Raw genomic sequence first — 26101 nt, forward strand, 5'->3', positions numbered from 1 at the left:
TACACTCGGGAGATATTTGGGATTCCTCATCTGAAAAAGTGCCATCGCTTGCGACAAGTAGTTTCATATGAAGTGTTTTTTTTTTTCTTTTTTTTTTTTACATTTAATCTGCAAGGGATCTAATCGGCTGCAAAGAAAATTACTGTAATAATAATAACAATTTTATGTAAAAATGATTGCAATGTTATTTAAATTGTAACAGATATATTACATATATGTATGTCATTTAGCTGTCTTTTTCTATTCATAAGGTGTTGAGTCATGACTCAGTAATAATCTCTATCACAGACAGCATGGAAAACACGAAATCACGCAACAGACAACGTAAAACATAGGCTAGTTGTAAAGTTACCTACCATACCTACCATAGTAATACTGTTTATGCAAAAGAGATGATTTTGCTGATAAGGAGTCACGCTAGCTTGTTCCACACATGCCGACTTTTACTCTTTCAGCTCAAGTTATCAAGTTATCTTCAAGATATTGAAGTTCAGGTTATGCTTTAATTTTTAAAATGATAATTTAAATTTAAGTTACATTTTACATTTCTTAATTTAACCTGTACCCCACCAGTTACGTTAATTTAGAACTATTTAGCACTTTCGATAACGACCTGTCCGAGAGGATGGCAATGCAGCAAATGGAAAAACACGAGACAACAAATAGGCTACAGGTGCACCGTACAGAACAACAGGTAGGCTACAACCGTGAGTCAACAGGGTTTTTACGCATACACATAGTATAAAAACATTCTACCTCATACATATAATCTACATACAATATAAAAACATTTAATTTCAGTCTTCTTTGTAGCTCATTCCAGTCGTTATCTGCTGCAAGCGGAGATTAGTTGCGAACAAAGACTGTGAAGCTTTGGAATCACCGATGCTGTGAGTTCATTTGATGTAAAATGGGCACATGCAGCAATTCTTGCAAACATGAGGGTGTTTTCTTCTAAATCTTAGATTTATCAAGTAGGAGAATGTAATGAATAAAGTTGATGAATGTTTTTTCATTAAAATAAAAAGTATGTTATGTTATCTTAGGATGGATATTTTTCGTGAGAACACATAAGTGCTAACACAATATAAATGGAAGGTAGTCAATTAACTTGTATTCACTGCGGTAGATCTTTTAGACTACTACAACATTCTCGTGTCTCGTGGAAGTAGCTTAAATATTTCTCGGGTTCATGTGACATCTTTTGTTTAATGATAATTGGGTCAGTTTACGGAGCAGTATCTTGTTTCATATTTTTCATTCCATACAAGATTGACAGCCCACATTTAACAGGGTGAAACTAATCTGGCTGCCGTCAAAAAACGGGCATTACCAAGTGCTGACCAAGTGGGTCGGAGTCAGCGCATTATGGGGAGCTGGTATGAGTCGCTCCTAGTGTCCGTCCGTGGCCTGTTCGCTTTAACCTGCTGTGGGATATTTGCAAAGCGGTCTAATCACTTTCTCTACTTTCTTTTCGATGAGTCTAGACTTACGTCAGACACAGGCGAAAAGTGCATGGCAAGCAAATAAGCGGCTGAGGAGCTATTCGTAGGCATTACTGCCAAACCCGACTAAGACAACTCACTGTTCAACGATCAATGCCATTAAAAGGCAAAACTTACACAGCAACATGTGGTAAGTTTGAACTTTTCTGGATATTTCAAGCGTGGCGATATTGCCTGTCTTTTTTACGTGACAGGTTTTCAGTAGCTGGCATAAATGCTCATGCATGACGGCGGATGCATTAATCACTAACTTTTGACACTGCTATATAACAAGACTTTAATGAAGCATTAGTATTTTAACACAAAGAGTTTTCTACTTGATTTTTTTTTTTTTACCTTATTGTAATACAACATGCCTCACACTCGGAATAGGAACCCTAGTCCCATCCCTGAGGTTACATGGGACACAGGACTGAGGGAAATGAACGAAACATGGAAGGGAGCGATCGCCTGCCTCGGCGTGGCTGTCTTCTTCGTTATGACCATAGGGATCATTTATTGGCAAGTCGTGGATCAACCCAATAAGAACTGGATCCTAAAAGGGAGTTTCAGCGGACTGATCTGGGAGAGAAGAACCCATTCTCTTATCATACAGACGCTAACAGAAGACAAGACCTTCGTGGAGATAGAAGTGGGGAACGTTGGGAACCCCGAAGCGGACGTGCCTTTCGTCAGAAACCTATGCTGGCTTAACCAAACCGAATTCTGTTATACGTGGGAATCGGTTGCAGATGTCAAGATATCTTTGGAGTCGGATGACACATCGCAGATCGAGTGCTACAGCATTACCTGGACACCACTTAATTGTCATATGGACTTAAAGGTATGGCTAAAACAGTCCCCCGTTACTGTCTTTTATTTAGTCTTTAACAATATTTTCTCCCAACGTATTGTTACGCTTTCTACAATGTGTACGTGAATTTATTGTGTATCTCTAACGAATTATTTTGTGCATAATTGCAAAATTATTAAGTAGATAATTTGACTTCCTTCCATTTGCGTTAGCATGCAGTGTGAACGAATACAATGACGTAGATTGGTTTGCTGGTTTGTAACGTTTTGGTTACCCTTGTTGCCTCTAGACTTCAGTTTAAGCGTTTAAGAGTAAACGTTAAATATTTCTACGCTTTTCAGTATTGTAGTGGAAACTCACAGAGTAGTTAAAAGTGCCATTTTAATTTCTTTTAAATTTAGTGTTAGCTTTATCTACATCGCCTTATTCAATTAAAATAACAGTTGTCCTTTGAAAATACGGGATGTTTTGAAACTTATTTTTTTTTTGTACAAATGTTATCTCTTCCTGTAATGATTGTGTCATGTGTTCCTTTAAATTCAGGTGAAGTACTTTGTTGAGGATAAACTCTAAAATGCCAATTCTGACTTGTGTGTTTACACGTGAGTTTTTTTTTTGCATAAGCTTCTATTTTTGACAGATGGAAGACTATATGAACGAATATAGAATTAGTTTTTAAGGGTTTGTTTTGTGTTTTTGAGATGTAAAGGAATGAGAGAGGACATTAGAGCTAAACACCAGGGTGTATTGATACATATTTACATGAACAGCTGGGCTATGAAAGGAGCTGTAGACATTCCAGCAAATTAAGGCAACTCAATGTGATATATATCTTATTTCTATTTTTCCAATTCCTCTGAATAACTATGTGATTCGATTGATATTTCAAATTAAATAGTCTTATAATAGGAAAAAAATCCACCTGGAATCAATTTCAAAATGTCTAAGGATGCTTTCCAAAATACATAGGAACATTTTTTTCAACACATTTTAAGGTCTGACAGACCATTTCTGCTGAGTGTCACAGCAATAGGTGAAATTTCCCCCATAACTTCTGATGGGTCAAAATTGTAAAGAGTGTTCAGAATTTTTTTTTTTTTTTTTGTGACATAAGACTAAGGACTAAGGTCAATGATTAAATGAATGTATTCAGTGATTTTTCATAGATACTTTGCAAACTCATGAACCTTCTATGAAATTAGAAAGATGTTGCTTTCATTCATGGAATGGAATGGCTGTTTAATTATTGAACCAGGGAGTAGTTTTCTACTAGGTGCTAGTTTAACCTCACTTGCTCAATATAACCATCATGAACCTGGTTGTGCCACACCACAATCTATATTTCTCCCAATTAGCATTGGAGACATGGAAACATGTGTAGGCACTTTCTCAATGAATTCAGTTTAGTACTGCTCCAATATATAATAGCACTATGTGTATCATGATAATAATTACAATCAAAAACAATTCTATTTTTAATAACAATATCTGGGAGCTTTTGATTTCCTGTTTCGTTCCTTGACGGTGGACTGACATTCTCTTCTACAGGACTGCATCTCAATGGCCAATGTCTCCTGGTATGGTGGGGCAAGCATTCATGCCCAGAAGTGGCCGATGAACAACATGACCGTTCAGATGCAGCCCTACCTCGTGAGCGACCAGAGAGACAACCCCTCAGGGTATGGATCAGTTTTAGAGCGCTACTTCCTTGGGTCAACAGGTAAGAGCATTCTCACCTTTCCTTTTGCTCAGGCTTTTTTTTGCTCAGAGTTTTCCATGTCAATCTGACAACAGGGCTTCCCTTATATAAAAAGTCACTGAGTGCTTAATCCCCACTATTTGAGGGATTAAGCAGAAAATGGCAACAACCTGCAGGTCTGTAATAAACCATAATAAAACCATACAAAACTTAAAAGGAAGAAGGAATTAAAAACCATAGAAGTTACAAAAATGATATTATGTACAGTACATAGCTTGTGTAGGTATTTTTTGGCTGCAGAGTAGCTTGGTAAATTTCATACAGAGAGACATTGCTGATTAATGCAATATCAAAATGGCATCATAATGGCTCTCAGGATTGCAATGCACGGCTATGATAGGCACGCATTGCTGGGCGGCTGAGTTCTAAACCTGGCCACTTTATTGCTGCCGGTGGCTTCACACATACACAGGGGTGGTTAGAGCTGGCTTGCGTGTCTTTTTGACCCATGCTGCAGAGCGCCTATTCCACTGTTCTAATGGGTGGGCTTAAAGTTAAACATCTGAGATGTGGGGTGTATTTTGAGCTTGCAGTCATTTTGTGCCTTTAGAGTGAATTGCATGAGTAATGAGACTGAGTAATATGCAGACGAGAAGAAATGTGCACCTGCAAGTCCCCGGCTGAAGCGGAAAGCATTAAAACTGAGTTTCCTCAAGCTGACTTGCACAAGTCCTTGTAGCCTGTGCTTAACACTGACATTGTTCCCATGCTCTGTGAAAGAGCCAGTGCCATTCTGACTGAACTCATAATCAGTTAAGCTCTGCGCACTGCTTCATTAGAGCGATACTGACATGACTCTGCTGATGTAGTCACAAAGATCAAAAAGAAGACTTCAACCAGCATGTACCACCTCATTTGCTTGAAGAAGCCAGTGGAAACAATAGAGAAGCACATTCATGGCGGCTGACTGTCCAGGACAGAAGTCCTCAAATCTGTGCACAAAAGTCTTGGCAGACCGCTGTGCAGGAAGGCAGAAAAATAAGCAAGCAGGACACAGTGTCCAAGTTTGCACGTGGCTTCGGCAGCTAGTCAGAAGGTGAAATGGGAAGGCTTTGTTCCCAACAGCTGTGCTGTCCGGCGCATAACACAAACTATAAGGGAGTAATTACAGTCATGTGACACAAACAAAGGGGCATTCTTATTTCCCGGACGGCTGTTTATATAGGCATTAACGATTTATATAACACTGTAACAGGTTTAGCTGAGTGAGCCACATGATTCTAATCCCTTTTCCACCTTCCCTAAGAACGGTCCTAATTGCTGGAACCTTTTAACCCTCTCCCTGCCTCCATTTTTAACGTAACAATGGCGCCGCACTCAGTCAAAGCAGCTGTTTTATGTTGCCAAGTAACCATAAGAAGACAAATATGTAAGCACAGGCATTATGTAATAGGTTTCAAGCGTAAATATCTTAGGCTGTTCTGGACACCTCTGTTGGCTGAATTTAACAATGGATCTAATTGTTTGTGCACTTGCTCTGCTGTTGTTGTTGTCTTTTTAGTGAACAATTTGACCCCACATAAACTGTGTAAACTTTATGACAGTGGGGGATTCCATACAGGCTACATATTGATATTTTAACTATTAAGAATTATAATGTTTGCTGTTAACTGTTAATGTATTGTATTAATGTATAGACTAGTATAGGTTGGTTTTCAGTGTGCGTACAACCATGAAGTGACTAATATGTGATGTTTACTCTTAAAAATGAATCTTCTTGTATAGGAGTCATCATCATACATTTCGATGTCAGTGTCTTGGAGCAGAGGGAAGGCAAGTTAGAATAACAAAAAATATATAAATAAATAAACAAATAAAACGTTAACCATAATGTAATTTATATAATATTTATCAGGGGATTATCACGTCTAAATGTTTGGCAGTTAAGAGCTTCTGATGCAATCATAAATCCTCTTTGTATGGGGCATGGAATCAAACCTTTGAGAAAATCAAACTATTGTTGAGGCTGAGTGTTGCAATCACTTTGAAGTTAAATGTTATATGTGGCAACACAAAAATATTACATTAGTATTTATGAGGCTGTTGATTGTTGCCCTCTGTAACAATGCCATATTGTTTGGGAGGGTTATAAGTATCTGGTATAGGTATTAGGGCTGACTGACAGCCTATCAAAAAATTGTGTAGCAGACTGATGAAAAAGTGCCATGCATTGCTATGTATATGGTATACTATATATTATTTGATCATTGATCTGTTTGACTGTTTCTAGCTGTCCATCTCCAACAATTATAATTGCTCCACTACCTCAATTTAATTCAATCCATGTAGCAGTTGAGGTAATAATGGCTTTTCCTTTTGATGCACTTAAGGTTATTGATGTGAAAAGTAGGGGTGTCTATGTGAAAGCTGTTTTCTTTTTCTTCCAAAAACAATGGTATTACTTGTTATGGAAGACTTCCCTAAATTTGATGCCAAAACTTGAACATCTTTTAAACTTGTTGGCTAATGGTCCTGGACCTGAATGATGCACTTATGTGGATTATTCAAATTCTCACTTTGTTCTGTGAACTTATTGCCAATGAACTAGCAGTTCTTCTGACCAGCTGGCCATTTATCACAATGACAGTTAAGCTAGACCAACATATCAGGTATTATTTGCCATCATGTACATGTAGGATTTGTTTTTTTTTTGTTTGTTTGTTTGTGTGTGTGTGTGTGGGAGAGAGAGAGAGAGAGAGAGAGAGAGAGAGAGAGAGAGAGTGTTTGTATGTATATCTGTCTAGCTTGATAACTTATGATACAGTTTTGAAAACCTATGATAAAGTTTTGTAGCTAGCTAGCTTATTTAAGTACTTGAACTTAAGTACTTGAGCCACTTATTCAATTAGAACACTATGGTAAACATAATTTAGCTATTGCAGCTATTTTATGATGAATAAAATAAATATAAGCTATATCAAGTTGTAATACCAGTAGTAGTAGTCAACCAGCTAGTGGCCAGAATAAGATGGCACTCGTCTTGATGTAATACTTTGTGACTGTAATACAAATGAATTGCAAAATGTGTCCTTCATTGATCCATGATATCTTAATCTATTATCACGCACCCACTCTTCCCTGGCTGATGCTTGAGGTAAAATTTGTCTAACTTATTTGTGTGATAGTTATTCTGTCAATGTGGTAGAATTATTGTGGGCAGTAGAAGTAGAAGAAAATTTAGGTTTCCTCAATATTTGGTTTAGTCTAATCATTAACACATTTCCTTTGTTGTGAATGTAAAGGAGAATCTTTTGTGTCTGCTGTATTCCATAATGTCACATGTTTGTGTAAAAAAGGACCACCAATTGTCTTTTCCATTAACTGTTTTATAAAACAACAGATCTGTTTTCCATCAACTGCAGTTCAAAACAGATTAACTGTGATTGCCATTGCCTGTGTAATCATTTGTGAGCCAATTGATTAATCAAGCAATTGGTTAACCAGCCCCACCTGTTTGACGGAAGGGTTATTAAATACAGGTGTGTAGCTAGAGTGGAGTCACTTTTTGTTGAACTGTTGTTTGTTGTGGCTTGGCTTAGGCCATTGCTGATTGTGTGCTGCTTTTTAACATAAGTTATTTGAGTTTTGTACTTTTTTATTCTCTCCATTATCCTTTTATTTTTCGGTGCAGTGCATCAGCCAACATTGTTACAGTGGAAATTAGCAACACAAGCAGCTGGAGGCTAAGCATAGCCCTGGCTAACTTATGTAGCTGGCAACTCCCTTCTTTTTGTCAGAAGAGCAGACATGAAAAAATAGTGAATGTCTGACAGTGAAATAGACTGAATAGCTGCAGAGAAGAAATATAATCCACTGCAGAAAAAAAAACCTTCTTAACAGTGCTTGCAAAAAATTCTCAGTCACATAGTCCCAGTATCATTGCTAACATACATGTCAAGGCTTAAATTAGATCAGTTTTGATAAAAAAAAAAAGAAAAAAAGTTGTAACCTTATGCCAGTGGAAATTTTGTTTGCTTGCTGCACAATACGTCCAATTGCCATAGGGGAAAAAACTAAAAAGTGCTGGTGTCTTTTTGCATAGAAGTGCAAAAATTCCTGTGATGGCCTTTATACACAACTCCAAAATGTCTAAATTGTGATTGCTTTGACTTAGAGATGCCCACTTTCTAGCACTTTACTAGAAAAGAAATTGGTATTGAAGCTAAAGGTACATATAAAACTTACATTTTAAAGGTGGAATATGCAGGAAATGACTGATTCCTACCTATTACAAGTATTCTGCACATTTTTTGAGTTACAAAAAAATAACTTGAAATGGGTTCTGTTCTTCATTAGTCTGTAAGCCACTGAAATATTGTTACTGTTAAAACAAGGCATTTGAGGCACAGTTTACAGGTTTATGGAATGGGCATGTGGTTTTCATGTGTTTTTATGTGCATTTTGTTTTTAGTCATTGTTTTTAGTTGTGATAGGATTATTACCCTCCTGTAACACTCTTCCTGTAACACTTCATGTAACCTATTTTCTCCAGGTACAAATGAATTTTTTGCATAGTATGAAATGCAATCAAAATTCTTCATAGGTTCAGTTCAATTAATTTTCATTTCTTTCCCACAAGATTGCGAAAATGTGTGGGGTACACCTCTGTGCAGGTACAAGCTAATTCACCATGCTTCTGGTTTGGTTAAAGAGCATTACAGAAGCAACTGTGTGATTTGTGCTTGTTGTAATGTAAATACATGTTCACTCTCTGATATTCAGTTAACCTAAGATTTTCTGACAGCCTTTCAGTTAATCTGGACTTTGCAGTTAACTATTAAGGAAAAACCGTTTGTTTTACATTAAAATATGCTTAAATCCAGTAAAATAACGAACTAGTAGTAGTAAATGTGAATGTGAAATGTGAACTTCAGTGTACCATTATTAACCTTTTCTCTTTTTTATAGTCAGGGTATTTAGCGGACAAACAAAATCATGCTTTAAAGCTCTGTCTGCTGGCTCACATACAACACATTTGACGGATTTTTTGGCCCTCTTTGAAGTTTCCTCAGCTCGTTATTACAAGTCAGGCCTTTGGAAAAATGTTGTCTTCTTTAGTTGTTTTCAGAGCGCACGCTTGTAAATGATCGCGTGTTAGGGGTGCTAAGGAGATCACCTGTCACTGAGGAAGTCTGGAACTCATAAGGCTAATTTATCGGCTTCTGTCTTTGTATGGTAAGCATCAGAGATAAAGGCAAGCATTAATTTTTAGAGATCCGGCACAACCCTCACTTTCCCGCAATATATATATGTATATATATATATATATATATATATATATATACACATATATATTCATTCCTTGGTTACTTTGATCAGATTGGCTGCCAAGTACAACAAATGTGAGGTGGTCACATTTTAGGCTGAGGAAACTGTGGTGGCCATGAATTTACAGCAGCTGACATGCTTTGTTCCACTGCCTGTCTGACAGCTTTCATAAGGAGCCTTCCCGGGGTGTCCTGGTGCTGAAGGAGTGCAGAACCCCACCATATGAAATACATGGAATGAAAACAGTTCACTAATTTAGCTCTTCTCTCATTTGGATGCAGCTCATGTCTGTGATGTCAGGTTTTTTTTTTTTTTTTTTGAAGTGGCTGGATAAGAAAAAAATTATTAATATTTATGGCGTATTCAGTGAGGAAACTTATTACAGCCATAAATAAATATAAGTCTAGGGAATAAAAGAAAAGGCTTTTTCTGTCTTTGGTTTCTCTGAATACAACTGTTAAAACCTTTATCAGATTTCTTTCAACATTGTTTCTGTGATCGTAAATAATGCATTAATATGACAGGTAAAAGAGCAGAACCCATCTGGTGTGCAGCAGGATAGCAGCCTCAGTGCTACCCCCCTGCCTTTGCCCTAACAGGGCACTGGCCCTAAAACCCACAAATGAGCTCACAGTAAGGTGCACATAGGGTCACCTCTGAGAACACACACCCTGCAACAACACTTACAGAGAGACAGCTGCCTTTGATAGAGAAAACCATATCAAAGGCTACAAGAACATATAATGTCTATCTATATATGTGCGCATTGTATATTTGCGTGTGTGTATACACACACACACACACACATATATATATATATATATATATATATATATATATATACTTACATATATATGCATATATATATATATACAAATGTATATATCTATATATATATATATATATATATATATATACAAAATATATGTATGTATGTGCGTGTGTATCTGTGTGTGCAATATATTTCTCCCTGATAAAATGAATCATAGGTTTATTCTACAAACTTGCTATTTGATTTATAGAATGAGAGGCAAGCATAGGATATCCATCTTTTCTTTAAGGAGCTTGTGGAAAATATTTCAGGAACCTGGTAGTGTTTAGGGAATTGTTCTAAAAATAAGTGGCTGAGGCCCCCTTTTAAACTCCGGAAGAACCTACCTTGGCTGTAACTCAAGCACTAAAACTCTCTTAAATTTCACAAAATGACAGTTATTGATTCACTCCGATGCAGGTTGCCATATATTGCGTGCACCTCTCTGAATGCTCTCCAATCTTTTGATGGCTATTAGTAAGTAAAACTTGGCTCTTTCGTGGCTCAGTTGATACCAAAATGAGACCCAGGAGCTGGTTCACTCAACATACCTCTTGCCCACATTTCACATTTTTCAGCATTTTTCCTTCCTGACCTTCCACAGTTCTTCATTTTTCCTCATATAAAAAGCTATGTGTATTTTTTAATTTTACTGAGCATCATTAAAAATTTGTCAAAAGATTTTGGGTCCAGAATTCCACACCCCTCCCAGCATTATGTATTCATAGGGGTTTGGCTAATGACTCAACAGCCAGGACAGCCATGCAACTCTACTTCTGCAGAAGATTGGTATATCTGTATGAGGTATATCCAGGACTGACCTCCTCTTACGTCCCAAGGTACCACAAAGACACATTGACGTCACCATGGCCAAGACCTCAGAACCGGCTGGACATGTCTTATAGGCATGGAATGGCCAGAATAGGGCAGCATATAGCTGCAGACACTCCAACAGAAACTGACACAGTGTTGTACTCAGTGAAGAGTCAAAACTCTGCTTCAGAAAACTTCCAGCACACTTTAGGCAGAGAGCACATAGCAGATACGTGGAGAGGTACCATCTACGCTAGCTGTGCAAGTTGGGATGTGGAGGTGTGGTGGTATGGGTTTCCTCAAAGCATGGATAAAGAGCACATTTTCTTCATCACACTGTCTATTTGCTTTGTGCGAAATAATGCTCTCACATTTATGAATGAGACATTAATGCAAGGCCATATGCCAAAAGCAATTTGTTAGACTTTCCTGATATGGAGCAATGTATGTGTGATGGGCTGGGTGCCCTATTCACCCAAAGTGAACCCAGCAGAGCATTTCTGGGACTCTGTGAATTGGTGAATTTGCCTTCAAGATCCATGTCCAGGGTTTACTTACTTGCTAGCTGTGTGTCAAGCTTCCAGCTTCCAGCTGATTTGTATATATAGACAAAACAACAATGTGTTTTCAAAATGTTATACTTTAATCTTAATGGCACTGCACTGAGCAAATTCAGAATATTCACAAATAATGACTTTTAATGCACCAAACATGAAGGTCACATTTTTTTCACACCTTTAAGTAATCTTCAAACCAACATCTGACAAAAGAAATCTACGCTAAAATTCTGCCGGCTGGAAGTTAAATGGAAACTTCTGGAACTATTTAGAGGGATCTAAAAATTCCTGTAAGCCTGTCACATAAAAAGGGAGAACACACAGAAGCATGCGTTCTCATGGCTAGCTCTCTGAGGACTGCAGGTAAATGGTCATTGGCCTCCACAAGTTGAAAGATGGCTATAAAATAATTCACAGAAAGCTGAATCTGACATTTTCTGCTGTAGCATGGATTATTAATAAATTTGAGGCTGCTCGAACAGCCTTTCTATCTTGCCACCATGGACTGTGAGTGGTTCAGGCGGCAATACTAAATCAAAAGATCACAATCAGAGATTTCTTCAACAAACTGGTATCGAAAGGCTAAGTGCCAGAAAGAATGTTTCAAATCTGTATGCTCTGTTAATGAATGTGTTGCAAGGAAGAGGCTTCTTTTGAAGGCACAAAAAGGAACTTGGAATTTTCCAATCTACATGTGAATGAGAACTGGGAGAAAATCTCATGGTCAGCTGAAGTGAAAGTCAGTTTTTTGGACATGCTAATCAGTCTTATATTGGCATAAAAAGCTGAAGCCTTTGTTGAGAAATAACCTCTTCCCACTGTGAAATATGTGGGTTTATTATATTTTAGGTCATGGGGTCCTGGCATCCTTATTAAGGTAGAGGGAGTTTTGAACTACAACACATAACAGGACAAGTTGGCCAGGTTTCCTCTGCCAAGAATCTCAGATTTGGTTGAAAAAGGACATTCCAGCATGACAATTATCTAAAGTATTCATACAAATCTTCAAAGAAATGGTTAACTGAGTACGAAATAATTGCTCTGAACCGATCAACATTTGTGGTTTGATCTCAAGCAGTTCAAAAACAAAAACCCAAAGGACCTGAAGCAGTTCTGCTTGGCGGAATGGTGAAAAATCACATGCAAATGCCAGAACCTCATAAAACACTACAGAAAGCATGTTTTTAGGGTGATCCACGCCAGAAGAGGATTTGCAAAATACTAATCACAGGCATGTGAATAAATGTGACCTTTGTGATCACTCTGTGTGAGTAATATCAACTCTATAGTGATTTTTACAATTTTATTTTAAGCAAAAAATAATCCAACATGTACATATATGTGCAGATAAATACAAAAAAGGAGTTTTTTTGTTTTTGTTCATATTCATTCATATGAAAGTTGATCATGGATTGTTTATGCAGAGGGCTTTGTTCATTATCCTCATTTCCATTTTACAGTCAGTGGTTGTTTCTAATACTGTATGTGATTTAACCTTTAGCCTGGGAGTGGTTTTCAAAAGAATTTTTTGTGTCATTTTAAATATTTTGTGCAATACACAGCATCACACTCTCCACGTTATTAAACAGTTTTTGTGTTTTCTGTGTTTCAAATAATCAACTCTACATTTTCAAGTTAGTTAGTACATTGTCATTTTGGTGTAGGCTAGTGTTGTTTTGTTACCAGTCGAGCATACCTTGTGTTTTTATTACTTTCTATTTTGTGGATGATCCTGTTTGAAATATGTTAAACTTGGAAACCATCAGTGTGTAACAGTTTCAGATTTGAATATTTGACAATTTTAAATTTGCATAAAACTATGAATACATCAGTGTAAGATAGTACTACAATATGCATAAAGCTTGGTAATGCGCATGATTATTTGCCTGTGACCTATAAATATACATGTGGAATTTATAATTCTTTAATCAATATTTGACTTAATGACAACCATTGTCACCTTGGTTTTTTTTTTTTTTTTTGCTTTGCCACTGTGGTAAACCACTGAAAATGAGAGTGAAGTTTTGATGAGACTCAAAAGTTGGGAGGTTGGGAAGATGGGTAGCCCATAACGGGGCCCGCGTGGCAGCTGAGCTGGCAGTAAATGAAACAGCTCCGGGGGGGGGGGGGGCAAGATGAGGGGGGATCTGGCAGGTCCCAGAAACCTGAGAGGCCAGAGGAATTCCAAGGAGGGCAGCTACATCTGCGGACACAATCATCTGGATCGCATAATCTCATCACTTCACGGGTGCGCCACTAACACCAATGCTGGGGAGAGACAACCCCATGCCATCAGGGCCTCTCAACATGCTCAGCACCCCACCCCACATCCTACAACCTGGGCTGAACTTGTCGGGACACAGAGGAAATAAAGAGAAATCAAAAAGCGCTCATTAATCAGCCTGTTCATTTGGCATATTTATTACGTTACTTTGCTAAGTAGAAGCCCAGGGCTTAATTTAATCATTTGCCTTTTATTTTTTCTGACCTATAAAACAGCAAATTGGAGCCATATGTGCTACAATGTTTCCAGCATGCATCACGAATTCTGATTGTAAAATATTGTTAAGATTATCATATTCGTTCTGACAGCTCCTGATTTGCTTTTTGTGTGCGTGTGCAAATGAATACTTTATTAAGCAATGTAGCCTGCAGCAGGGCATATAATATGTGAGCTTGAGAGGGAATGTAACAGCAGCAGCAGAGAATAATGTGAAAGCTGCCTGTAATTATGTCAGGTGACCTTTGTCATGGTGGTCCTGTTCAATGTGGACACTGCGTTCCAAAACTGCAGGAACTTTTTATGTGCATTAATACCATAATGAGGTGTAAAAACAAACTGGAATGTTTTAGATGCTTGTGTTGTATTCAGTTTTAAAGCCAAAAATGGAAACATTAGAATCAACATATCTTTCTAAAAAGTCATAATAACTCTTTAATCTTCAAAACCACCAGAAAAAAACACCCCTGATCAGAGAAACCAATAAAAAATGCAAGCCTTTACTAAAATATGAACAGTTTTGCTTTTGTGTTTTGTCAGTTGATGTGGGGATTATTGAACCATTGGAGTTCAAAGGCTGTATGTTTGCTGACAGACCTTCCTAAGGGATACCATGTAAAACTAATGGGTTATATTTGGAACAATACATTGGAGTTGCTTGCTAAGACAGTAACTATAAATACATGTACAATGGCTTATATGTAGACATATATGCACTAGGGAATCCTACTTCACTTTATGTAACTTGTAATGTACCTTCTCTCTACTTCTCTCTGTGCAGTGGCATGACTCACGGGACTGCCGTCATTAGCTGCTTTTTGTCATTATTCATTCAATGGCTACAACGTTGTATGATTTACTAAGACCTGCATTACACGATTTCACCATTCAAAAACGCTTCTTCACTATGTGATGAATGTGTCATAACCAATGTTTTAATAGGACAGATCTGTCAGCGAACTGTTTTGACTGATCCTGTCATACGTTATGCTGTGGATTGTCTTCTCTGGCAGGCGTAGCTGTGCTGGTAAACCCCGAGGTGCCCCTGCAGGTTGGCATTGAAAGCATGCAGCAGTTTTGCCTCCGGATGCCGCCTAGCCTGGAGCGTCTGCCCCTTAAGTACACAGTGTGTGTGGGACCCAACGTCAAGGCCGTGCACCAGAAAGTGTGGCCTCCACCCCCTGCCCATAAACCAGTGCTGCCAAACCTGGATATTTTATGGTAATTGCCCACATGCTAATTAACAATTTCCTATTGTAAACCCCCTTTCCGGGAAGATAGCTGTTCTTCTTTTTTCTGAACCTGCACATCTAAAGATGCTGTCATTTTGTCCACAAGCAGCTTCATCTCTGTTGGCAGTGATTTTAATATATGAATTTAATATTTGTGTGGTCAGTAGAATTTGTGTCTAGTAGAATAAGAGATTTGCTTGTGGCGTCAGCCCTGTAAATGAAACAGCAAGTATGCCAGTTTCTTTATCCCTGCATCATATCACATCTCATATGTGACACACAGTGACAAACCACCAGCTTTGTGCAAAACTGATCCCGGCAGGTCGCCCTTCTGGAACCTGCTTGTTAACGTGGATTCAGGTGTGAAGGTGGAGAGGGAGCTGAGGACCTTCTCCAACCGGCTAAAGCGGCACCACCTGGGGCCGGGAATCATCAACCTCAACGAACATTCCACCTCCCTCCTCTCCGACATGGTGGGTTGGCTCCCTGCTTCTGTTTGGGTTAGCGATTTCAGCTTGACATTATTTAAAGTTGAGAAACACACCTGTGAGCATGGTTCATGCTGTCTGGCCTGCGATTTCCAATAATCTAACCAGTCAAGGATCTGTGGATGTTTTTTACAAACCAGGAAAGGAGTGCCCGGTGATTTTGTAAAGATGTGACAGCATCATTGTATTTTCAGGTCTCATCAAAATCAACAGAAATTTTAAGAACAGAGGACTAAAAATTGTAGTAACTTGTTCAAAGTTTCAGATAGACACACTGTAAAGGCGTGAGCCAAAGTTTAGCTTTCAATCTGGTGAATCATTTCAACTTTACTGACTTTTGTTTCAGTCTGTTGCTACATGTGATGGAATTTAAACTGTCTAGGGTTTGTGTCTTTTTGTCAAACAAAGAAGCTTTACATTTCTTTAAAAGAGGGCAAACACAAAGCTTATTCTTCTGTTCCCTTTCTTTTATTTTTTTATTATTTTTGAAGACAGGACAGGGAAGTGAATGGAAAAAATATGTTTTCTGACACACTCATCTCCATTTTGAACTGTTCCACTACCTTTTAGAAACACAACTCGCAAAGTACCAAATCTAAGAAAACAGACAAAATTCAAAACAAAAGAAAGAGCTGCCCTGCGAGAGCCCTTTAATTAGTTTGTTTCTTCAAGTGTCTCAGACCTGCTCCCATGTTTGACCTTCAGTCTAGGCCTGGGGTTGTTCCACTCCAAGTGGATTAATTTCGCTCCTGTCATCAGGCCAGGCCTCACACCTGTCGTTTGGGCCTCAGACCATCAGCTGCTGTCAGTCGCCCCAGAGCTGGGAGAGGAGTGCTGGGGGAGCTCTGTTCTCTACTATGATACAGCCTGTGGAGCAATGCACACCAGCCCACCCCAGAGCATATGGGCGCCCCAGGGAACTGCACATCTCTCATGTATTTTTTCGAATCTCTTGTAATCAGCTGTTTATAATTTTAGATCTTGGCTCAAAAGCAGTCTGAGTATTTTTAAAGAATGTATTATATGTTTGTAATTTTTCTTTGTGGTCGACACAAACTGCTGCACCAGAAGCCCTCCTTGAACTGAAAATGGATATAAACTTATTTTACGTTGTGCTGATGACAAGAGTGTAAACCAGGATATCGAATATGTCTGTGTATCTAAAACTGCGTATCAGAATACACCAGCTGTCACGTTTGGTCTTTGGTGAAATGGTGTGCTGTGGTCAGTGATTTTTCGACATAGGGAGGCCCATTGAGCAATTGTAAGGGGAAGTTGAACCTGAACTCAACAACCTCTGAAAAACATGCGACTGTAGTTAGATCTATCAGTCTATTAACCAAAGTTTTACAAATTCTTAAGTGAGTTAATGCGTATTTTATTGTATATCCCTCTGAAAAATGTTATTAAAATAGCCAGATAATCAACTCTTTAAAAATTGCACCTAGAGAAAAGTAGAAGTTTGTAGTAAAAAAAGGGAACTGTAAATGTGTGTGTTCCCACACTAGACACAAGTGATAAACTTATGATACATATTTTATACGAAGCCAAAAATAGAGTTGAGTAATGTAAGAATAACATACATCAATACTTGAATGTCCGTGTGTATGATTTCAAATATCAAAATTTTAGAATACCATACTCTGATATTAAAAATTTTGCATTGCTGATTGTGGAGAGGGAATGTTTCCATGATATACAGTATGCTGGACTGGGAGTTCAATAACATCTGTGTCATCCCTCCAAAAAAGGACAAAAAAGACTTGAAAAACAGACAAAAAAATTGGCTAAAGTGGGGATGGAGGGGAAACGTAGCCAAAAATAACTACTTCAGGTAAATTTGATCCTAATGTAGCATAGTAATCCACCCATATTCCAGGGGAAAAATGTGGGAGTTTATCGTTCCAAATGCCTCGTAGGAGTTACATCGTTCCAAATGGCTCATTTGTCATATCCTGGAGGATTACTTCCCCTCTTTTCTATACAGGTGCATTCCTGAAGGCAGATTAGTGGTATGTTTCCAGGGAGAAAGAGAGACCTTTTTCCTCGATGAGACAATGCACTTTTGTGGTACATCAAAAGCCCAAAAGAGCAATTCACCTTCAGTATAATAATAATAATTTTTTAGTCACATTATAAATTAAGTGCAACTACATAAAGAATACATAAATCTTACATAGGTGTGGCATAAAGCATTCATAAAACATTGCGCATGATACATGATGCACTTTATCACATATTATTGCTTAGAGAATCAAAATCTCTCTATGTTACATCACTGAAGTTGTTTTTATGTCACTGAAAGTGAATGTGTGATTCATTGTACTGTTAAGGAGAAGATCAGAATCACCTAAACATTATCTGCTGAATTTATGTGGATTGTTACAAATCTATCCCATCTCACTGCAACATTCTCTGCTCTCATCCCAGTTGTGAGTGCAGTCCTTCTATACACACGCTGCAGCCACAATTGTTTTTCACACCACAAATCCCACAGTGCACTGAGAGAACGAATGCCGAGTGAAGGATTGCATTTGCTGTGCCCACCTGTCTGACAATGTCACAAGCAATTTGCTATTTCAAAAAAAAAGAGTGAAAAAGGGTAAAAAGCATTTTAAAAGTTTATCAACTGAGTACTACTAGTGTTCATTAAGGCACACTGTGCTGGTATTGTAAGTGAAGTAAATATGACAAGTACCATGGTTGTGGAAGAAATCAAAGTTCAGTTATCTTGGTTGGAAACATTAGCCATAACCACAATGTCATCATATCCTGACAGATAAGCCTTGGCATGTTGCACAATCAAATAATCCCTTAAGGATAGAATCATGACTAAACTATAAGGTGTGTTGTGAAATGCATTACAATATTTAGTGACACAACCAACTGTAACATTAAATTGTTCATCTTCATAGATGGACCATGAATATCTCAGCAGTAGGAAGACAGCATCAACAAGACAGACCAGGGATCTCCCACTTGTGAAGCTTCTAAACATTTCCATCACGGTGTCCCCTTTCCTGGGCGTGGACAGCAAGCAGTTCCAGATGTCTCTGGAGGATGGCACTGAGGCCTACTGGCTAAGTCTCCCCACCACACCCAAAGGATACTTGGTAAGACATGCCACCTATCACACCCCACCTGACATCTATACCTACACCACCTCTGCATGTTCGAGGACCAATCACTTTCACATTAATTTACCAAAGCAACTTTTTCATATTTACTCCTGAGTGACACAGCAGTAAAAATTCTCTTAATGTTGTGTTTAGGAATACTGCATTAAGTTGCTAAAAATGTTTACTAAAAATGCTTATTCCAGCCTAACCCGCTCTTTTTTGGACCACAGTTTTGGCCCTTGAAAACATTATATATTTTCACTATATGACAATATAACGTCTCTCAAACCAATGTTCTCCTGCAACGTTCCAGTTACGTGGTTGTGTGTCCATACTAAAATTGCTCGAGCACACAAGAATTTGGGGTGGGTCTGTGGAATGATTCATCAGGGTATTGATTTATTTAACCTGACAAATGACATGACAGACAGAAATTCAAGCTGAGAGGTAGTGGGGGGAGAGGGGCAGGGTGGTGACTGCATGGAAGATGCCATTGACTTTGGTGGAATTAAACTGTATTTATTTTTTAAGCCTTAAAAATCACTTATTGGTGAGGCAGACATGTCAGGTTACAGCTGATGACTGGAGTGTTCCTCTTCAGTGAGGCATTCTGACCTGGACCACTTGTCCTTTTACCACTCTTCAGGAGAGAGGAGGTATCCGCTGCTTCAGAAATGCCTGTGATTAAGCAAACACCTTCTTTCACGCCCATATGAGATCTGTCTTAACTGTACCCTCTGCCTTGTGCCCTCCCAGGTTCCCTTGTTGACACAGTGGAAAGGGAAGTTCTGCGTGAAGCTCAACATTACCAACCCAGCAGCGGTCAGCTGGTTCATGGACCGAGTGGGCAGCCTGCAGGCCCACCTGGGAATGGAGTACGTGATCTTGGAGGGCGGGGAGAGGAACCCTTTTGAGGCATTGGCCCTACACCCACCGAGAGCTCTAGCCGGTGACGAGTATATCGGGCTGTTTGCGGGAATGGCAGCGAGGCTGGGAAACTCTGCTATTGTGACCTCAGGAACAAGGTGGGTCAATGTGCTGTTGCACTGAAGAGCTTGGCTGCTAAACAGAAGGACACAGGTTGCGCCCCAATCCATGTAGAGGCACCGTTATACCTTTGAGACTGTTACATGACCTGAATTCATTCAGTAAACTCTGAGCACTGTAAATGTGTATTATTTAAGCTTTGTAAATTGCCTTGAAGAAAGGCTTCTCTGAAACAAATAAGTAACGATAACATCGTTAATCAATCTTCAGTTCAGATTTATCCATAGTTTTTACATAGTGTCATTCTCTGAGAGTCCTGGTGTGTTCCCAAGAAGCCAACTGTCTCTGTGGTCACACACGCTCTCAGCTACTGACTTGCACATCAGCCAGACACCTTGCTAGCATCCAGATAACTTTCTGAGACCCCTGAGGCATTAATATCAAAATACATTCCTTTCACTGAGATTCTACTGAGCTTTCTGGAGCATATTAATACTCTGAGCTTGGTGGCTCTGCATTTAACTGTGTCTTTAAAATGCAAACATTACTGTAATTGACACTGACAGTATATATAGTAAAGAAAAATTATGGCTTATAACACTCTGTTACTGTAAATGAGTAATTGCAGTAGGTGATTGATTTGACTTTGCCCAGATTTTAATTGATTGCTGATTTGGTTTTGAGATTTTGTGTTTCCTCTGTTTCATTGTTGTTCATTTGTGCCCCTTAAACAATTAAATATCACATATTCAGCCCAATCGTGTGTCTGTCCAATCTGACAGGTCCTCTGAGCAAATGGTTGTGTTTCTCACACAACTTTCTTATTCATTTGAGTGGCTGTGATGCGGCTATATTTCATAATGTTGTTTAAAAAATGCAGAAAAAGGAAATTAATTACTCATGGTTAAATACAGCACCTCTTGCAGATTGTATAGAGGCCTTGATTGATTGCGATTAATTTGCTGAAGCAACTGAGAACAGCTGAGCTTAATTAAAATGAACACATATCTGTTGTGTTTCAGGTCTGGCCACATGCCACTGTTCATTTGGATGGCACCATTACAGGACAACTGGAGTTACTCAGGGCTGAAAGGGATTATTCCATCCGTCCTACACTACAGTCTTCTGGGTTACAACTTCTTCATTCCTGATGCAGTAGGTAATACTCAATCTAAGGGTCCTTACACCACACGGCTATGCTGTGGCATGCAGCACCTGTATATTAGACATTTATATTTAATTATAAGACAATTTATCTTATCATTACGTTCTTGCTGAGCTAAGACGCATTACTACTCACATTTCTCTTACAGCCAGTGCTGTCTTTGCCACCGCCTTAGCTCCAACAGTTAGTATTGGCATGCTGCATGATGTCTTCACCTTTTCTGCTTGAATACGCCATTTGAATGTTATACTTAATCACTGTTTTTTTCTGTGATATGATAAAGGGAGAAGTAAGACTGACGTTGTCCATTGAAACTCTCAAATTTCTTCACTTATTGGCTTTTATTGAATTTCCAAATGAAGAGGGAGCATTTTCAGATTTGCACCCCTAAACCCAAGTAAAACAGGAAACCTCCATGTTCTCCAAGGGATACATTCACATTGCATTGAAATTCATATCCAAAGAAATGTAGTATCAACAAAAAGCATTTGTTCTATTTTAAAAAGCAAGCAAACTTACACAAATTACCTTCCTTGTCTACTGATGATTTTATTCTTCCACATTACTACTATTTTTCCTTAGTACTTTATTAGAGTAACTTTGGTCTTTTAGGCTTTGTTAACAGAGGTACCTGCATATGAACAGGTGTTGAATCTGTTTTCATATCCTCTGTAGGCGGTTCGCTGTCAAACGAGGTTGTCACTGATGAGGAGCTTTATATTCGCTGGCTAGAGATCGTCGCTTTTCTCCCCGTCATCTCCTTCCAGACACCCCCATGGGCGTGTGCTGACAACAGGGTGTGTAACTTATATGCTCTACAAAAATGTTTGAGTCATACCTTTCTGTTATGTAAAGAACGCAAGTCTTGATTGTTGTGTTCTGTGCATGGCCATCAATGTAGCACTTGCAAAGTCATCGTTCAAGGATAATGTGCTGATGCCTGGTCACGCAGTGCATATGTATCAAGTTTTGATATGCAGGGAGCTGGAATTAATCTGAGGAGGCAGAAGACTTGTACTGTGTTTAATGATTTCACTGTGTTTCACTTTATTCAGTATGATTGGAGCTCATCTCTCCTCCCATATGTCTGAGTTACTGTGTTTAGGTCATTTTTATGGCTTACAGATGCAGTTTGGTTCTAACAAAACACTCGCTTCTGTCACTAGAACCTGTCTTTCACTGTGGGGGAAATCAGAGACCTACAATCTATAGGTTTGTGCAGCTCAGCATTAGAGGAATGATAAACCCGTTTTCAGGTATTTATATGTTGGACTTTATGGGAGACTGTGTAGATCGTTAAGCAAAGTGAACTTTCTTGTGGGTGCAGCTTTTCCAGCTCATTGAGGAGTAACGGCTAGGCCTCCGACCAGCATCCTCTGTGGTTAGACTCCCATCTGTTCAGTGTTAGCCTTTGTTTTAAATTTATGATCGCCAATCTTGTGAATAATGATAGCTGCTCCACCAAGAGTGATCAAGACCTAGGCTTGGAAAAAGAATTGGGCTATATCACAGCAATTTGAGGTTTCTATTTTTAAACTCATTTTCGGTGACCGAGTGAAAAATAAACATTTTTCCATTGAAGAGCAAAAAAAAGGTTAAGTTAGAGGACAAAGGTATTATTAGAAAAATACTGCATAGAGTACAGTGTGCAGCAGTATCCATTTAATTCCTCCTTTTTAGTTTTGTGGAAACCCACATGTTAAAAATGACTAATTAATTGACAAGTATTTTTAATCCAACAAAATAAAACAGATTGCTCCTCTGTGACATAGATTATTTTCAGCCACCTGTTTGTAATATGAAGGAATTACTGATTGCTCTGCTTGACAGAACTGAAATATGACAAACGCACCTCAGTTTAAAAATTGGTTTCCAGTTTATGATGATAAATTTGCATTGGCTTTTAAAATATGTGGTCACTTGCCGTGTCCAACACCCTTCCTTTTAGAACGGGGAAATCTACGGTCACGCTGGTTCCAAAACAGGCGTATAAACCACAAGCCTGTTTTCTCAATTAGCTCAGATTTTGTTTCAAAATGCAGTTCTACAAAAGGGCTTTTTTCTTCCCTTCAAAATATAATTTTTATGAATGTGGTTCAGCTGTTTCTGAAAGTGGAGACAGGAGAGGATGTTAACTTTGGGAAGTGACCCTTTCTGGAATGCCCAAGACATTCCAGATAGACCAGAAGAGTAGATTTGAATAGTAACAAACCACAGTTAAAAGCATACACGCATACATTTTATTTAACTTTTTTTGTTCTGTTGGCCTGAATACCCTCTGATTTATTTTCAAGAAGCTTACCAGCCCTTACTGGAGTAAAAAGTAATGAGACAAAGATTGTGAAAGTGAAATGCATCACTTTAATGGTATGGGTTTTGTTTTGTTTAATTGCTTTTATTTGAATGAAGAGCATGACTGCAGACGATGAACCACCTTCTGAGTGCAGTCCCTGCGCCTGTGACCTCTTTTAACTGTCAGCTGGCGGGAGAACATACTCCTGCTGTATCTAGTGTTTATGGCACATTAGGTACACTACAGCAGTAATGGGTGTGGTCCCCTGGTGTTGGTGGTGACCAGTGCTGGACTGGCCCACTGGCCCAGGGCTGCATTGACTGAATTGAATTTCCAGGGGGACAGGGGACAGGGGGGGTGGTGGGGCATCCAGTTCAGTCAATTTATGAGTGGAATATAGAATACCATTGTCTATGAAGATTTTTTATTTAATGAATTCAGATGGAATCGACCCCAAGTTTTCCTGGGTATTGTAGTGAGGAATCCCCATAAAAAATCCCTACAGTGTTATCTGCCTATGAAGAAGATATACCACTATGGGTAAAGACTGCCTGTAATAAATGTTTGACAAATATGAATATGAGCCCAAATCCATGTCTTGCATTAGTATGTGTTGTATCTAGTGAAAGGCCTTGTAGTTTGCTATGTGGTGCTGTCAGTGCAAGAGCCTCAGATTCACAACTATTCATATTTTAAAAATCATATTTTAAGTTTTTTTTCACTTTTCTATTTTTTTTGATACCATAGGTCCTGAACCTCACCCGATTCTACATATCCAAGCACCAGGACTTTGTAGTTCCCCTCATACAGCGGTATGCAGAAGAATGGAAGGCAACTAGGAGCCCGATATACCGGCCTCTCTGGTGGATCAGCCCTGACGACCTCAACACGTTCACTATCGATGATGAGTTTCTGATCGGAGATGAAGTAAGGGTGCCCTTCACTTAACCCCCCCCACCAACCCCCGCACCCCTTGGCAAGGGCAGGACAGTGAAACAGCATCTTGTACAACACTCTATTCCTTAGGGGCGTCTTTTCTTTCAGTCAGGGGCTGAAGAACGTGTGGTCACTCTTGTGTTTGCCAAGCTCGAAGCGTTTCCATCCCCTTCGCGTTGTTGGTCTCGTAGAGACATGGCAGCTTGGGTTTCGGTGAAGAACTCAAGCCCAGCAGTTTTCTGATGGCCAGGCATGGTGGGAGTACAGTCCAGGTCAGGAGGCCGACTTTGGGGTGCTGTATCACTGCACCTTGTGGAGCCCATCACTGTCACAGCAGAGAATAAATGAAAGGGATTGAAAATCCTTCCCTTAGAATACCTCTCAAACCTAAACCTACATATCTGGAAGCCCTTCACTTGATTATCAGAGTTACAATATTTACACCACTGCATTGCCACAGTAATAGATGCTGTCAGATCCTCACCCCTATATTAATACCATCTCCCAAAGCAATAATCTCCCTCGCTAATAGTAACTCCCCTCTATTTTTGTCTGCAAGTCTAGTTTATCTTCGCTTTGCATTGCAGAATATGAATTTGTTTATAGTTAACTCGTATTTCATATTTGTTCTTTCCTTTTCCACCGCTACTCACTGAAAGAAAAAAAAAAACTAAAATTCCTCTTGTTTGTACAGCAGCAAGGTTCAAAGGGAGCTTTAAGAAGCTTAAGGAATCACAAGGATGAAAAGAACAAGAAAATAATGAGGGGCAAAGGCCCCAGTTTACATAAGTTTAAAAATGTTCCACATTCTAGTTAGACTTATTCATGTCTATGTCACTGTAGTTAGCGTATCAATAGCCTTGGGTGCAAGATACAGTATATAGTAACAGCAGGGTTTGATGTCTGTGGAGCTGAAATTGTGTTAAAAATTATTTAGTTAGTTATTGTTTTTCCCCACTCCATTTCAGGTCCTTGTAGCACCAGTCACAGAGAAGGGTGCGACACAGCGAGATATTTACTTACCTGGAAACGACCTTCAGTGGCAGGACCTAAGCAACGATCAAGTTTTTGATGGAGGGACGTCCTTGAAAGATTACCCAGTTGGCCTTGAACAAGTAGCTGTTTTCTCATGCAGGAGTTCTTGAAGTGACTTGAATGGTTTTGCTACTTTTGATTTTTTTTCCACTCGTGCTGCTCTGATTGCACTTTCCTCAAAGACCACTGACAGTGTCTCAAGGCACAAACTTGAGATTAGTTTTGAAAATATTTTTGTACTTGCACTTTAATATAAAAATTATATATTGTAGGGTTTTGTTCTTTTTATACATATATACATATTTACTTGGCTGTTTTTAGGACTTTCTGTTACTTGTTTTATGCTGCTTTTTTGCATTTACAATTATGAAAACCTGTGTGTTTACATTTGATTGATTTTTACAGTCTTTAATATTAGACCATTACAGGTGCCCATCAAATAGAATTACAAATTAGACCCCTCATTTGTTTAAAAAAGTGAATGATTTTTTTACAAAGAAGACCAAATTAGTTTGAGGACTGAGGAAGAGGAGCCTGAAAATTCGCACTACTTTTTAAAGTGACTTAAACATTAATTTCAGGCTACTACTTCTACCAGCTACTGCATCTACAAATGGAAATTGTATCTCAACTGAAATATTATGTACTTGGGAGTTCTTTGCCTTGTGTGGAGAGCACTCACTCAACACTTAAACACATTATACTACAGCTGTCTTGAAAGCACTTACCATATCTATGTTTGTGCCCCATGCGCAAGGTACTGTAAATGACTGATGATTGGCTTTTGAATGTGACTGGTCAAACGCAACTGGAGACAGCGTGTAGGATTTGAGCCACAAG

The 26101-nt window shown here is 38.8% G+C and overlaps 1 protein-coding gene across 1 annotated transcript; it reads left to right on the forward strand.

The window, feature by feature from the left end:
* The first annotated feature begins 1857 nt into the window (after positions 1-1857).
* On the forward strand, positions 1858-25371 carry LOC118787610 (SITS-binding protein-like). Its single transcript, XM_036543135.1, has 10 exons — positions 1858-2328; positions 3847-4018; positions 15020-15227; positions 15561-15711; positions 18642-18839; positions 19602-19870; positions 20855-20991; positions 21673-21794; positions 24038-24217; positions 25195-25371. The coding sequence occupies exons 1-10, from the start codon at positions 1858-1860 to the stop codon at positions 25369-25371; spliced, it is 2085 nt and encodes a 694-aa protein (XP_036399028.1).
* The last annotated feature ends 730 nt before the right edge of the window (positions 25372-26101 follow it).

This window comes from Megalops cyprinoides, chromosome 13 (genome assembly GCF_013368585.1).
Source record: "Megalops cyprinoides isolate fMegCyp1 chromosome 13, fMegCyp1.pri, whole genome shotgun sequence".
In the NCBI taxonomy this organism is placed as follows: Eukaryota; Metazoa; Chordata; class Actinopteri; order Elopiformes; family Megalopidae; genus Megalops; species Megalops cyprinoides.

Excerpts from the sequence above, each read along its gene's own strand:
- LOC118787610 (XM_036543135.1), top strand. The coding sequence starts at position 1,858 with ATGCCTCACACTCGGAATAGGAACCCTAGTCCCATCCCTGAGGTTACA. Across the intron at positions 18,840-19,601 it reads CCACACCCAAAGGATACTTG|GTTCCCTTGTTGACACAGTG; the intron begins GTAAGACATGCC and ends GTGCCCTCCCAG. Across the intron at positions 19,871-20,854 it reads ATTGTGACCTCAGGAACAAG|GTCTGGCCACATGCCACTGT; the intron begins GTGGGTCAATGT and ends GTTGTGTTTCAG.